The following is a 16,409-nucleotide window of genomic DNA, read 5'->3' on the forward strand; positions in this document are numbered from 1 at the left end:
TGGGAAATCTTACCCAATCATCTATAAACACACACAAGATTGACTGTAACAAGCTCTCTTCTCATCCCTCTTCGCTCCTCAACTCCCATCTATTTCCCGGTGTGGTCAGACCGCCCACGTGGCCTAAGAATAGCCTTGCCGTTCATAGCTCATTTATTCTCAGTGATACCAAAACACACTGAGGGAAACCATTTTCACCCAAATAAGTGTCTCTAGTGTCCAACGAGATCATCATACTCACACGTGTGGCTGTATTTATTTGCCACTCAGATGGTGTGTACCCCCCAGGGTTACAGTCCATGTATGGGCCAGATTTGGGTCTCAACCATCAGCCAAACCAATGACCAAACCATCACTAACATTGAGTGGCTGCTGCCAACATACTGACTCAAATCTCTAGCCACTTTAATAATTAAAAATTGGATGTAATAAATGTATCACTAGTCACTTTAAACAATGCCCTTTATATAATGTTTACATACCCTACATTACTCATCTCATATGTATATACTGTACTCTATACCATCTACTGCATCTTGCCTATGCCGCACGGCCATCGCTCATCCATTTATTTATATGTACATATTCTTATTCATTCCTTTACACTTGTGTGTAAAAGGTAGTTGTTGTGAAATTGTTAGATTACTTGTTAGATATTACTGCATTGTCGGAACTAGAAACACAAGCATTTCGCTACACTCGCATTAACATCTGTTAACCATGTGTATGTGACCAATAACATTTGATTTGATTTGACTAGAGGTCCATGCAAGAGAATAGACGGATTAGTAAAAGAGTGGTCATAGGCTAACACAAAATATGCATCATAGCAGGGGTTGGAACCTAAATTGTTTTCCAATCATTTTGTTCTGAACAGAACCAGTATTTTGTTGGTTCCTTTCAGTTTGCTTAATGTTGGACTAAAGCTAGCTAGCTAACGCGGCACACAATTAAAAACACGCCTTCTTTTTTTGTGGTTAATAAATCCAATGTGAGTAATGATAACTATAGTATCCTTAACTAGCATTGGAAAAACTTAATCCATTCTTCTGTAATAAAAAATCACTCTCTAATTTCTGAATCACGCTTGTAACGTCAGTAGGCTACAGTAGCCTATGCTTCAGAGGGGGAGGGACATGAGAAGGGGGAGGGGTAGATTGCCTACACACACACACACACACACACTGGCAAAGATTTCCAGCTGGCAGGCAGACACTGGAGTAAGTTTCTGAGTGACAGAGTGAGGGCTTTGCATAGGTGCTTTGTTGCATTTTTTGTGGGACTGAAACAAATGCTGGACTGTAAAATAACGTGATTACCCGGTTCTCAGGCTTTTAAAATAATGCTTCTATTCTAGAACAGTATATTTTATTCGGTTTTCGGTTCTGTTCCCTGAATCGGGTCCAACCCCTGCTTCATAGATACATTTAATTCATTGATTTATGACATTTGATATTGTAGTCATTTAGGGATCGCTCTTATCCAGAGAGACTTACAGTATTATTGATTACAGTATTATTGACTACAGTATTATTGATTACAGTATTATTGATTACAGTATTATTGATTACAGTATTATTGATTACACGCTGCAAATCATATTGCTCTCCTCCCACCAACCTCTCTGTTTCTCCTCTCTCCCCTCCCCTCCCCTCCCCTCCTCTCCCTGCTCTCCTCCCACCAACCTCTCTGTTTCTCCTCTCTCCCCTCCCCTCCCCTCCTCTCCCTGCTCTCCTCCCACCAACCTCTCTGTTTCTCCTCTCTCCCCTCCCCTCCCCTCCTCTCCCTGCTCTCCTCCCACCAACCTCTCTGTTTCTCCTCTCTCCCCTCCCCTCCCCTCCTCTCCCTGCTCTCCTCCCACCAACATCTCTGTTTCTCCTCTCTCCCCTCCCCTCCCCTCCTCTCCCTGCTCTCCTGCCACCAACCTCTCTGTTTCTCCCCTCCCCTCCCCTCCCCTCCCCTCCCCTCCCCTCCCCTCCTCTCCCTGCTCTCCTCCCACCAACCTCTCTGTTTCTCCCCTCTCCCCTCCCCTCCCCTCTTCTCCTCTCCCTGCTCTCCTCCCACCAACCTCTCTGTTTCTCCTCTCTCCCCTCCCCTCCCCTCCTCTCCCTGCTCTCCTCCCACCAACCTCTCTGTTTCTCCCCTCCCCTCCCCTCCCCTCCCCTCCCCTCCCCTCCCCTCCCCTCCCCTCCCCTCCCCTCCCCTCCCTGCTCTCCTCCCACCAACCTCTCTGTTTCTCCTCTCTCCCCTCCCCTCCCCTCCCCTCCCCTCTTCTCCTCTCTCTCGCTCTCCGCCCCCCCCTCCAGGTATGCACAATCAGTGAAAGACGGCTCCCAGTACTTCATCCTCCTTATCATCTCGGACGGCGTCATCACCGACATGGCTCAGACAAAAGAGTCTATCGTAAATGTAAGACATCTCAAACTTACTATTAATTAAAGGCCCACTCTTACAACATTTAGTCAGCCATTTTTATACATGTAAAATGTATGCTATAGCCTACACATCTTCATGAGTTAGAGTGGTTACATTTATCCAGCCCCATCCCCCAGTTATATAGCAAACCAAGTGGCGGGTCTGGATTTACAGTGAGGGAAAAAAGTATTTGATCCCCTGCTGATTTTTCACGTTTGCCCACTGACAAACAAATGATCAGTCTATAATTTTAATGGTAGGTTTATTTGAACAGTGAGAGACAGAATAACAACAACAACATCCAGAAAAACGCATGTCAAAAATGTTATAAATTAATTTGCATTATAATGAGGGAAATAAGTATTTGACCCCTCTGCAAAACATGACTTAGTACTTGGTGGCAAAACCCTTGTTGCACACATCTCGGGAGGGATTTTGTCCCACTCCTTTTTGCAGATCTTCTCCAAGTCATTAAGGTTTCGAGGCCGTGTGTTTTGGGTCATTGTCATGCTGGAATACCCATCCACAACCCATTTTCAATGCCCTGGCTGAGGGAAGGAGGATCTCACCCAAGATTTGACGGTACTTGGCCCCATCCATTGTCCCTTTGATGCGATGAAGTTGTCCTGTCCCCTTAGCAGAAAAACAGCCCCAAAGCATAATGTTTCCACCTCCATTTTTGACAGTGGGGATGGTGATCTTGGGGTCATAGGCAGCATTCCTCCTCCTCCAAACATGGCTAGTTGAGTTGATACCAAAGAGCTCCATTTTGGTCTCATCTGACCACAACACTTTCACCCAGTTGTCCTCTGAATCATTTAGATGTTCATTGGCAAACTTCAGACGGGCATGTATATGTGCTTTTTATTTTTATTTTTTATTTAACCTTTATTTAACCAGGCAAGTCAGTTAAGAACAAATTCTTATTTTCAATGACGGCCTGGGAACAGTGGGTTAACTGCCTGTTCAGGGGCAGAACGACAGATTTGTACCTTGTCAGCTCGGGGGTTTGAACTCGCAACCTTCCGGTTACTAGTCCAACACTCTAACCACTAGGCTACCCTGCCGCCCCGCTTTCTTGAGCAGGGGGACCTTGCGGGCGCTGCAGGATTTCAGTCCTTCACGGCGTAGTGTGTTACCAGTTGTTTTCTTGGTGACTATGGTCCCAGCTGCCTTGAGATCATTGACAAGATCCTCCCGTGTAGTTCTGGGCTGATTCCTCATCGTTCTCATGATCATTGCAACTCCACGAGGTGAGATCTTGCATGGAGCCCCAGGCCGAGGGAGATTGACAGTTATTTTGTGTTTCTTCCATTTGCGAATAATCGCACCAACTGTTGTCACCTTCTCACCAAGCTGCTTGGCGATGGTCTTGTAGCCCATTCCATCCTTGTGTAGGTCTACAATCTTGTCCCTGACATCCTTGGAGAGCTCTTTGGTCTTGGCCATGGTGGAGAGTTTGGAATCTGATTGATTGATAGCTTCTGTGGACAGGTGTCAAAATCAACAGGGGATCAAATATTTTTTTCCCTCACAATGTTGATAGTGTTTAATGTCTGTCTATGTTGAAGTAATGCTGTTTGGAATGCCCTGACTCAAAAATTGTGTTACATAGAAATAGAAATCGCTGCTTTTCGTTAAACAATTTTCCCTACGTACTGTAATGTGATTGTGGGGTACGATATGAGAACTATGAGTTTCAAGCAGCCCCAGAAATAGATGTTCCTCATATTTCTGCCAATTTAATGTTCACCTAAATGGCAATACAAAGTTATGAAACATTGTGATGTGTTAATCTATCATTCTTTCTCACAAACCTTTGGCAAATGGCTATCCACTCAAAATTGCAATGCAATAGGTGTCCGCTATGGGAGGAGATGGAAATTAGGTTCATTTATAAGCTGTCAGACTGGCTGGGGTTTACACACAAGTTGTACATGCATGAAATGACAGAGGTGACAATCCTACAAAGGCTTGGCAAAATGTGGGAGCCAAACCACATAAAGGAGCAGAATTGGAAAACATTGACCACTTTGTGACAGGCAGTTTCTACCATTTTTCTCTGAGAAGGAGAACTTGTACAGTATTTACAGTATTGTCAATAATTGGGGGTATTTCTCCTGTGGCGTTTTAGATAACGATGGTTATTGACGTTGGCATTGAAAGGAACTTGTTTCCTCAAGCTCTCTTTTTTTGTTGACACCTCTCTTTCTCTTTATTTGTTTCTCTCTCTCCCCCCACCTCCAAAGGCGGCTACTCTGCCCATGTCAATTATAATTGTCGGGGTTGGACCGGCGGAATTTAATGGTACAAAAGGAATAATGGAATGTGTGTGTGTGCACCCTTGTGTGTGCGTGTATGTGTGTGTGTGTGCACCCTTGTGTGCACCTGTGTGTGTATGTGCACGCATTTGTGTTTCTAATCTCTTCCCTGCGTTAAATCCATTATTTGCCCCTCACCCGGTTCTCTCTCTCTTCTGCTTCTCACCTTTCCTTTTTCTATCCTTCTTTCTTACCCCTCCCTCTCCCTATCGCGCCCCTCACCCGGTTCTCCCTCTCTTCTGCTACTCACCTTTCCTTTTTCTATCCTTCTTTCTTACCCCTCCCTCTCCCTATCGCGCCCCTCACCCGGTTCTCCCTCTCTTCTGCTACTCACCTTTCCTTTTTCTATCCTTCTTTCTTACCCCTCCCTCTCCCTATCGCGCCCCTCACCCGGTTCTCCCTCTCTTCTGCTACTCACCTTTCCTTTTTCTATCCTTCTTTCTTACCCCTCCCTCTCCCTATCGCGCCCCTCACCCGGCTTCCCTCTCTTTTCCTTTCCTTTCATATCTCTCTCTCATTTGCTTCCCATCCCCCACATAGTTTATCTTTCTAAATGTCAATGCTCATTTGACCCAACGTTCTACAGAAATGTGTCATCATTTCCCTTCACCTTTTTGTAGTAACAGACCAAGTCCTCGCCTTTCATCTCTTATCATAGGAAAGAAGTGTTTACAATTCATAAAACACTCCAGCTCCATGATAAACACATTCATTCTTTATGAGCAATTAGCCTTTTAAAGTCAACGGTCCTTTAAGATTATCACGCTTACAAAGTCAATGTGCACAGTAGCATGATGTCCCTCCCTGTTCCACTACACATGGTTGCTTTCCCTTATACAGATGTAGGATCTTAATTTGATCACCCTGTTGCAAGAGAACTTTCCTGCAATGAAGGACCTTTAAAACTTGTAGTGTATTTGAGGTTTAAAAAGGCTTCTGAAGTTTTGTATTTTCGACTTGGAAATTTCAAACTTGATTTTCCCTTACAAAAAATGTATCAATGCCTACAAAAAAAAAAACGTTCATGCTGCAGGATTATTTTCCTGCTTTAGCAAACAGGCTAAAATTAAGATCCTGGATCTGTGCATCAGTGGAGGCTGCTGAGGGGAGAACGGCTCATAATAACGGCTGAAACGGAGCAAATGGATTGGCATCGAACACCTGGAAATCATGTATTTGATGTATTTGATACCATTCCACCTATTCCAGTCATTACCACAAGCCCGTTCTCCCCAATTAAGGTGCCACCAACCTGCTGTACTGTACATATCCCACCACATACTTCACCGCAGCTGGGCTGCAACCTGGTCTCAGAGCAAAACGTATGATATTTTACTCAAATCCATGCCACCCCATTTAGTTTAATATGTTTGTTTACACTAGGTTACATTAGATTGGCCTACCAATGTAATAGTGGTCGTACAATATAATACAAATTGTAGGATGTATAGTATCCTTGTCCTCTGCTCAGTTGTGCACCGGGGCCTCCCAATCATCTTTCTATACTGGTTAGAGCCAGTTTGCGCTGTTCTGTGAAGGGAGTAGTACACAGCGTTGTACGAGATCTTCAGTTTCTTGGCAATTTCTCGCATGGAATAGCCTTCATTTCCCAGGACAAGAATAGACTGATGAGTTTCAGAAGAAAGTTCTTTATTTCTGGCCATTTTGAGCCTGTAATCAAACCCACAAATGCTGATACTCCAGATACTCAACTAGTCTAAAGAAGGACAGTTTTATTGCTTATTTAATTAGCACAACAGTTTTCAGCTGTGCTAACAGAATTGCAAAAAGGTTTTCTAATGATCAATTAGCCTTTGAAAATGATCAACTTGGATTAGCTAACACAACGTGGCATTGGAACACAGGAGTGATGGTTGCTGATAATGGGCCTCTGTACGCCTATGTAGATATTCCATCAAAAAAATAGCAGTTTCCAGCTACAATAGTCATTTACAGCATTAACAATGTCTACACTGTATCTCTGGTCAATGTGATGTTATTTTAGGGTTAGGGTTAGGGTTAAAATGGACATTTCTAAGTTACCCCAAACTTTTGAACGGTATTGTATGTTTACTATGTTACGTCTTGTCAAAGTAATGTAACCTAACGTAAAGTAACATATCATGCTAAATGGTTTTGCTCTAAGACCAGGCTGGTTCATCACTCACCCAGTACTGTGCAGTAACTTACAACCAAGGATTTCACGGCTCTACACACACATTTACGGTACTCAAACAACATTGCATGGCAGGCAATGAAACAGTGTCATCTCGTGTAGCATGCTCACTGGCTCTCTGTGTTAATGTAGCGTGTGTAGTTAATGCACACGGACGACAGTGCAGCATGTGTAGTCAACGATGTGTCATGCTCTGTGGCACTGATGATGTTGCCATATTGATGTGGGCTTTGTTCTGACATGGCATGGATGACTGATGTGCTTCTCTCTCTCTCTCTCCTTCTCAGAAATGATTGAGCTTGATGGAGACGAAGAGAGGATTTCATCTCAAGGGAGGTTCGCAGAGAGAGATATTGTTCAGGTATTATGGAGCTTTCTCATACATTAACGTAGTTTCATTGTCTCTGGAAATAGGCTGACATTCTATAGAATGTGTATATCATGTATGTGTACTGTATGAAAATGGCCTATGTGAATGGCTTCTCTCTCTTTCTCTGCGTCTTTCATTCCCCCCTCGTTCTAATCCACTGTCTTTCTCCCCATATCTTCACTGGTATTCTGTCTTTCTCCCCATATCTTCACATCTATTCTGTCTTTCTCCCCATATCTTCCTATGTATTCTGTCTTTCTCCCCATATCTTCACATGTATTCTGTCTTTCTCCACATATCTTCACATGTATTCTGTCTTTCTCCCCATATCTTCACATGTATTCTGTCTTTCTCCCCATATCTTCCTATGTATTCTGTCTTTCTCCCCATATCTTCCTATGTATTCTGTTTTTCTCCCCATATCTTCACATGTATTCTGTCTTTCTCCCCATATCTTCACATGTATTCTGTCTTTCTCCCCATATCTTCACTGGTATTCTGTCTTTCTCCCCATATCTTCACATCTATTCTGTCTTTCTCCCCATATCTTCCTATGTATTCTGTCTTTCTCCCCATATCTTCCTATGTATTCTGTCTTTCTCCCCATATCTTCACATGTATTCTGTCTTTCTCTCCATATCTTCCTATGTATTCTGTCTTTCTCCCCATATCTTCATATGTATTCTGTTTTTCTCCCCATATCTTCACATGTATTCTGTCTTTCTCCCCATATTTTCACATGTATTCTGTCTTTCTCCCCATATCTTCACATGTATTCTGTCTTTCTCCCCATATCTTCACATGTATTCTGTCTTTCTCCCCATATCTTCACATGTATTCTGTTTTTCTCCCCATATCTTCACATGTATTCTGTCTTTCTCCCCATATCTTCACATGTATTCTGTTTTTCTCCCCATATTTTCACATGTATTCTGTCTTTCTCCCCATATCTTCACATGTATTCTGTCTTTCTCCCCATATCTTCCTATGTATTCTGTCTTTCTCCCCATATCTTCACATGTATTCTGTCTTTCTCCCCATATCTTCACATGTATTCTGTCTTTCTCCCCATATCTTCACATGTATTCTGTCTTTCTCCCCATATCTTCACATGTATTCTGTCTTTCTCCCCATATCTTCCTATGAATTCTGTCTTTCTCCCCATATCTTCCTATGTATTCTGTCTTTCTCCCCATATCTTCACATGTATTCTGTCTTTCTCCCCATATCTTCACATGTATTCTGTCTTTCTCCTCCTCTACACCACTTCTCTACCATTATTATTTTCTAATGGAACCACTGTACTCTTTCTCTTACTGTCTCCTCACTCCTTCTCTTCCTCCCCTCTTCTCCGTTCCTTCTCTCTTCCTCCCCCCTTCTCTCCATCCAGTTTGTTCCGTTCCGTGACTACATCGACCGCAGGGGGAACCACATTCTCAGTATGGCCCGTTTGGCCAAAGAGGTCCTGGCTGAGATCCCTGACCAGTTCCTCTCCTACATGAGGACCAGGGGCATCAAACCAGGCCCCTGTCCCCCTGCCTACACCCCCACCCCTGCCTTGCACCCCCTCTTCACCCGACGGGTCAGCCGAATCTGAAGGGTAAGACGCCCCCCCCGACCTCGTCCTCTTTTGCTTCTTCTTCTTCCTCACTGGAGTCGTTTCCACGCTCATGTTGCACCTTTGTGGACTCTGGGATTCCATCATCCATGGCATTGGTCAGCCCTTTCTGTGGAGAGGACAGACCGCCATCATCCCTCATGAAGGACTTCTTCTGAGAGGTCAGAAGTTAGAGGTCAGAGGACGCAGTTTACTGGTCTGACCCAGGAGGTGGGTGAGTCACTGTAATTGACGAGCCAGGAGCAGCATCCAATCTGTGGAGAACCTTTCAGAAGCGCATTTCTGATCTGTTATTTCTACGTCCTGCTCTTCCTCTCAACTTCACTTCTCTTTCACCAACAGTCTCTTTCTAAATGTTTACAAAAGTTGAGGATGACGAGGAGGATTCATACTCGTGGACACATTTTTATTTCTCTCTGATTTGTACTCCAGATGCTCTCTGGCTCTCCTTTTTTTAGCCACAGAGACTGGTGGTAGCGATGATGAAGAGGACGAAGATGATGATGATGCTGATGATGCTGATGATGACAAGCCCAGGAGCCACATCCCATGTGTGGTGTTTATTTCTTTTTTTACGGAGCATGTTGTAGTCCTAGTAGAGAAGCATGCAGTTAAAGTCCTGCACTCAGGGCCTCCTAGCTGATCATTTATTTTCCAACTACCACCTTTGAAGACAGTACCTTCACCACCTATAATCTTCCCACTATATTACGCTCTGTTGTCCGCCTACCTTGACTCAAAGGGGACTTCCTTCAGAGTCTGGTCCTATCAAATACAGCAGGGACTAAACCAGCCTTATTCTCTTTGTGTCCCAAATGGCACCCTATTCCCTACATAGTGCACTACTTTTGAGAGCCCCGGTCAAGCGTAGTGCACTATATAAAGAGTAGGGTGCCTCTTGGGATGCAGAATCTATCCATTGGGTACATTCACAGTCGCCATGCTCACAATAATTCTGGAATAGTGGAATCTCCATCCATGCATGGGAGTTAAAAACATACTTACCAGTTAGTTACACCACCACTTCCATGTGTGTCCTCTGACTCTGGAGTTCAGTGAGAAAATGTTGTTTTGTATTTTCAGGAGCATTCTCTCTTTAGTTTCTACCTCTTGCTTCACATCATGTCACTAAACCTTGTGGATGGATGGATGTGTGTTTTGGAAAGGCAGGATGTTAAGCAGTAATATTTCAGTTTACCTTTTGGTTCACAACGCCGCCTTTGTCTCTCACTGAGTGAAAACATTTTACAGTTACGTTGAACATTTTACTAGCCTACACTACCGGTCAAAAGTTTTAGAACATCTACTCATTCAAGGGTTTTTCTTCATTTTTTCTATTTTCTACATTGTAGAATAATACTGAAGACATCAAAATTATGAAATAACACATTTGGAATCATGTAGTAACCAAAAAAGTGTTAAACAAATCAAAATATATTTTATATTTAAGACTCTTCAAATAGCCACCCTTTGCCTTGAAGACAGCTTTGCACACTCTTGGCTTTCTCTCAACCAGCTTCATCTGGAATGCTTTTCCAACAGTCTTCGCACATATTCTGAGCACTTGTTGGCTGCTTTTTCTTCACTCTGCGGTCCAACTCAATCCAAACCATCTCAGTTTGGTTGGGGTCGGGGGATTGTTGAGGCCAGGTCATCTGATGCAGTACTCCATCACTCTCCTTCTTAGTAAAATAGCCCTTACACAGCCTGAAGGTGTGTTGGGTCATTGTTCTCTTGAAAAACAAATTACAGTCCCACTAAGCCCAAACCATATGGGATGGCGTTCCGCTGCAGAATGCCGTGGTAGCCATGCTGGTTAAGTGTGCCTTGAATTCCAAATAAATCCCAGACAGTGTCACCAGCAAAGCACAACCACACCATCACACCTCCTCCATGCTTCACTGTGAGAACCAAACATGCGGAGATCATCCGTTCACCCACACCGCATCTCACAAAGACAAAGAATGTCCATTGATCGTGTTTCTTGACCCAAACAAGTCTCTTCTTATTATTGATGTCCTTTAGTGGTGGTTTCTTTGCAGCAATTCGACCATGAAGGCCTGATTCACACGGTATGCTCTGAACAGTTGATGTTGAGATGTGTCTGTTACTTGAACTCTGTGAAGCATTTATTTGGGCTGCAATTTCTGAGGCTGGTCATTCTAATGAACTTATCCTCTGTGGTAGAGGCAACTCTGGGCCTTCCATTCCTGTGGCGGTCCTCATGAGAGCCAGTTTCATCATAGCACTTGATGGTTTTTGCGACTGCACTTGAAGAAACTTTCAAAGTTCTTGAAATGTTCTGTATTGACTGACCATCATGTCTTAAAGTAATGATGGACTCTTTGCTTATTTGAACTGTTCTTGCCATATGGACTTGGTATTTTACCTTGGTCTGGTTACTACATGATTCCATGTGTGTTATTTCATAGTTTTGATGTCTTCAGTATTATTCTACAATGTAGAAAATAGTAACAAATAAAGAAAACCCCTTGAATAAGTAGGTGTTCTAAAACTTTTGACCAGTAGTGTATATCAGAACATAATTACAGCACTTATATAGTTGCAGTCAGTTTGTAGATTCATTCCAGTTTCCACTCTCAATTTGCTCAGAAAACCTGGCAGTTGACCAAGAAATGAGATCCTCTGGTTATTTCCTTCTATTTCAACATGATTTAAGATCGCCATTCCTCATAGCAACAACCCTTAGATCCGTGGCTTCAGTTCAGCTTAACCTAGTGTATGGCAAAGTGGGGTGAGGTGGAGGTGATTTCAAAGCCAAAGCAAAATGTCCCCAGCCATAATTAATTATCACCGCAATATTAGGTTTAAAGGTCTGTGGAAGGGTGTGTACAGACTGCTCAACCTCATCATACATTGACTAGTTTACTGGTGGAACACCGCAGACAGTGCACCATGAAATAGATGCATAATACACACTATAAACAGTTGTTCACAACAAGGCCGACTTCAAACACCAACAATCAGTGTGAAATTAACCGGACTATAAAAGAGTTGACCATGAATGCAAACTATGCCAGATAAATCCTACACAGGCATTGAAATAAAAGGCATACATCAAAGCACTTAGACCTACAATCGACAGGGATGCATGAAGACAAACAAAGTCGACCGACGAATGACGAGAATCACGAAATACGAAAGGAAAATCTACACATGCCTTTTTAAAGGGAGCTAAAGCCCCACCTGTGATTCAGCACTGCCACATGGACAGCGCCTCGGTACAGGTAGGCATAGTGGAGCTCTGTGGCGTGGTGCTGAATGGACAGCGCCTATGTCTAGTAGCCAGCTATAGTGGTGTGGTGTAAAGTTCGCCGCCATTGGACTCTGGAGCAGTGGCATCACATTCTCTGGAGTGATGAATCACACTTCACCATCAGGCAGTCCGACGGACAAATCTGGGTTTGGCGGATGCCAGGAGAACACTACCTGCCCCAATGCATAGTGTCAACTGTGAAGTTTGGTGGAGGAGGAGTAATGGTCTTAAAGCTACAGCATACAATGCCATTGTAGATGATTCTGTGCTTCCTACTTTGTGGCAACAGTTTGGGGAAGGCCCTTTCCTGTTTCAGCATGACAATGGCTCTGTGCACAAAGTGAGGTACATACAGAAATGGTTTGTCGAGATCTGTGTGAAATAACTATTGTAAATTGGCACTCCACATGTAAAAGGTTGCCGTCCCAATGCTATAGGCTATATGAAGTCACCCTTGTAGAACGACGCCAGGGATGAGAAAATGTTGACCAGGTGGCTCTGAGAATATTGAAACGTATCAACGAACGAGGCAGTTTAGAGAATATTGAAACACTTTTTATAAACAAGGCAGTTCCGAGAATATTGATTGTAACATAGTAGCCAACGAGAGGGCAGCTCGCGCACCTTTTTATACAGGCCAGCTTGTCTCTGTCTGATGTAGTTGCACTATCTCGGTGCTCATTGTTTAAAATAAAATAAACATCCAGGCATCCACACTATATATGAATTGCGGCAAAGTTGCTTCCTATTTCAGTCACTTCTTTGGTCCCATTCATGTGGGTCAAACAAAAACACTCTAATGATTGACTGACAAATAGTGCCTCCCACAATGCAGGCAATGGCTGAAAGTTGCAGCTGGTGAGGAGCAACTGCAGAAAATGTAAGTCGACTGCAATCGAAACTTCATGACCTTTGAACACATGGTTGTTGTAATGTTCATGCAGTCGACATGTAGTCTGAGAATTTTTATCCCCGTAATGCAACACACTTTGAAAGGGACTTGACAAAAGTGATCCGATTGAACACGACCACGATCTCTGCTCTCTGCTTTCTAAAAGTGAGACAAGGGCACACAGGCTGGCAGCTGCACTCTGAGTGATATTCTGCATGGTCCTAAAGCTAGCCATCCAGTACACTAAACAGCGGGTTCATTTTAGTCGGGATTGGAATGGGAATAGTCTACTTTTTTTTGCCTACTTTACTTATTTGGTCTTGAGCTAGGGTATGGTGACCGCCATACCCAACTTGACGCCCCTGCCTTAGTTACACCTTAGTGAATACATTTTTTGTTTGTTATTTGCGTTCGTATTTCTCTCTCGTTGGGTTGAATTACTCAAACTCAATCAGGTAAATGCTCTGTCACTTTTCACCCAGCTCTATATGACAGTGTAGCGGCAAGAAGTCAAAGCACCAAAACATTGCATCTCAAATGGCCCCGTATTCCCTATATGGTGCACTACTTTAGACCAGGTCCCAAACCGGACTGTAACCATATAATTATAATTATATTGCTATGGAATCGGACCAAACCAGCCTAGACTAGATACAGTATGCCCAGACAAGAAAAGCACCTTCCATTTTAAAGCTTCACACTGGAGAGTTGAACAGCATCTGCCTAGGACTGGGACTCTGGCTCTCTCTTGCTCCCAAACAGAAGGCTAGGGCATTTTATTATTTATCACGACAAGATGTCAACTTCATCTCACACACTCACGTATACGTACAGTATATACTGTACATGTATTTCTGTATGAAACATGCATTAAAAACGTGCATAACATCTAGAGAAGAGGGTACACAAACAGCAAACATGTCTTATATTCTCACATAATGAAACATTCTATAGAACAGTCTATGGAACATTCTACAGAAAATGTTATGGAACATTCTATGGAACATTTGAAGATAAACAACACTATCAGCCAGTTCTCTGCTTTATATTGAAATATCACTTCACTCCCACTTGGTTTACCATCCATTTCAGTCAACTATAGATCTATATTCATGCTGCAGCTACTAAATTAGGGAAATAAACTCATTTCAGGCTCATTTTCATCTGTTTTATAGGTGGCTAACACTAACGTTAGCCAGCACTAGGGGTTAGGGTTAGGGTTAAGGTTAAGAGTTATGCTAAAGTATTAGGTTTAGGGGAAGAGTTAGCTAAAAGGGTTAAGTAACCTTCTATCTTATGTAGCCATACCAAACGTAACATATCATATTCATTTGAGTGCCCCACGTTTAATATGTTATGTCTAGTCTGTGAGACCAGTCTGGTTTGTCACATGCACTTGCACACTGCTATATGTGTGAAACCAAACAGACGGTCTCTTCGAGTCTATGAAAATGTATAAAACACAATATAGAGCATTTATTGGAACAGAACCCTGAAGGTGTTCATATGGCAAACAAGCCCCACACTTCTGGTTGATAAAAAACAGCTTTAATGAATAATACATGTCATTGCCTCTTCCCACAGACAATGATGTGATGTGTGTCTGTGTCACTTTGCCAAGATGATAACGTGAGCTTGATGGGGCCGATCCAGTGACTGCACAGCTAAAACAGAACGTAAACGTTCTCCTCTGATTATTCCACAATGTTCTGGGAACCTAAATTTGTGAGCTGACTGACAGTATCTGAATGCCTCAGAAAGCCCATGTATTCTTCTACACGTGACATGATCATTGTTTACCTGTGATAATCAAGTGATTTATTATTGAATGCCTGTGATAACACTAATGCCCTAGTGTTTTTATATAATAGCATGCATCATGTTTTGCATGGATCATTTTCTATAACGGAGATGCACCGGTATATTGTATATTATTATGACATTATTATGTGTTTTCAGAAATACTATGTAAACTTTGCCTTAAAATGTCACTGAACTCTTGGAATTGTGCAATGCCTTCAGATACCGTATATAACGACAGATTCTCATTATGTGTCAGTGCTCAGTTGTTTTTATATATTAATGCACAGCCCCTCCTATGTCATGTCTTCTATTGTTCTTTCAGAAGCAGTGGTTGGAATCATAGAACTAGAATGACATTCTAGTTCTAAGGTTGGAATGATCTTAATAAGAGGGGTTATGAGCTGAACAGTCAAATCTATGAAAACGTTCCGAATGGCACCCTATTCCCTATGTATTGCAGTACTTTTGAACAAAAGTAGAGCACTATGTAGGGCATAGGATGCCATTTGGGATGCTCTGTTGTCTAGCTCCCAGTTAAGGGGCATTATAGCAATCAACCAACCGGCATAAGTGTTATCCAGCAGCCCAGAACGTTTAAAGTCAATCTTATATCAATTAATTCAATCTGATTGTTGTATCAATGTTGCTTAATCATTACATTAGGAAAATTGAGTGGCCCCAGGCCTGCAATTTTTTCCATGTTGCAATACTAATTATCCAATACCTCTCAAAATCCATCTTATAAATGCTTGTGTTGATAATGACTCGCTTCAAGGCGTCCATAAGATATAGTAGAAATGTAATCCATATTTGAAACCATTTCAGTTGGTCTGAAAAATGCATTATCATCTATGTTCAGGATGAAGCCCTGAGGATAGCAGGCATCTTATAGCTCTGACTGTTCGGAGTAGAGAAGAATACCACTGGAAATAATACAAATGACTATTTCTGTATGAATTTTCAATATTTAAATAAATATTCATATCAAACAGTTTTCATTTTTTGAGCAATCATTCAGCTCTGAACATTGGCCTTTTTAGTGGGGTTTCAGATTCAGATCACTGTTGTTTATGCTTACAATGCAAGGTATAGAGCTGACACAGAGTCTTTTAGACATTCAGCCTACATCCTGAAAGTGCTCTTGTTTGAGGCCCAAGTTTAATGATGACATATGAGCAATCACACACGCGCACACACACAAATCAAAATCAAATAAAATTGTATTTGTTAGATTCACCGAATACAAGTGTAGACTTTATAGTGAAATGCTTACTTACAAGCTCTTTAAAAAGTTAAGCATTTAAAACAAGCTGTTAAAAAGTAAGAACATTTACAAAAAGATAAAAATAAAATAGTAACACAATAAAATAACAATAACGAGGCTATATACTGCATAGGCTATATACAAGGAGTGCTGGTACCGAGTCAGTGTACGAGGTAGTTGGTTGAGGTAGTTGGGGTGGTGATTGATTGAGGTAACATGAACATGAACATGTAGGTTTGGTTAGATGATTGATTGATTTCAGTACTACTAGGT

The 16,409-nt window shown here is 42.3% G+C and overlaps 1 protein-coding gene across 1 annotated transcript in view; it reads left to right on the forward strand.

The window, feature by feature from the left end:
- The window catches only part of LOC110502371 (copine-8), an 86,381-nt gene extending 75,973 nt beyond the window's left edge, over positions 1–10,408 (forward strand). The window contains exons 17-20 of the mRNA XM_036959047.2: positions 2,307–2,409; positions 4,665–4,722; positions 7,200–7,273; positions 8,673–10,408. Coding sequence (XP_036814942.1) covers positions 2,307–2,409; positions 4,665–4,722; positions 7,200–7,273; positions 8,673–8,879 — 442 coding nt within the window. The 3' untranslated portion in view covers positions 8,880–10,408. The remainder of the gene's footprint in view (positions 1–2,306; positions 2,410–4,664; positions 4,723–7,199; positions 7,274–8,672) is intronic.
- Positions 10,409–16,409: the final 6,001 nt, after the last annotated feature.

Source organism: Oncorhynchus mykiss, chromosome 2 (assembly GCF_057628025.1).
Source record: "Oncorhynchus mykiss isolate SJ-2025 chromosome 2, ASM5762802v1, whole genome shotgun sequence".
Taxonomy (NCBI): Eukaryota; Metazoa; Chordata; class Actinopteri; order Salmoniformes; family Salmonidae; genus Oncorhynchus; species Oncorhynchus mykiss.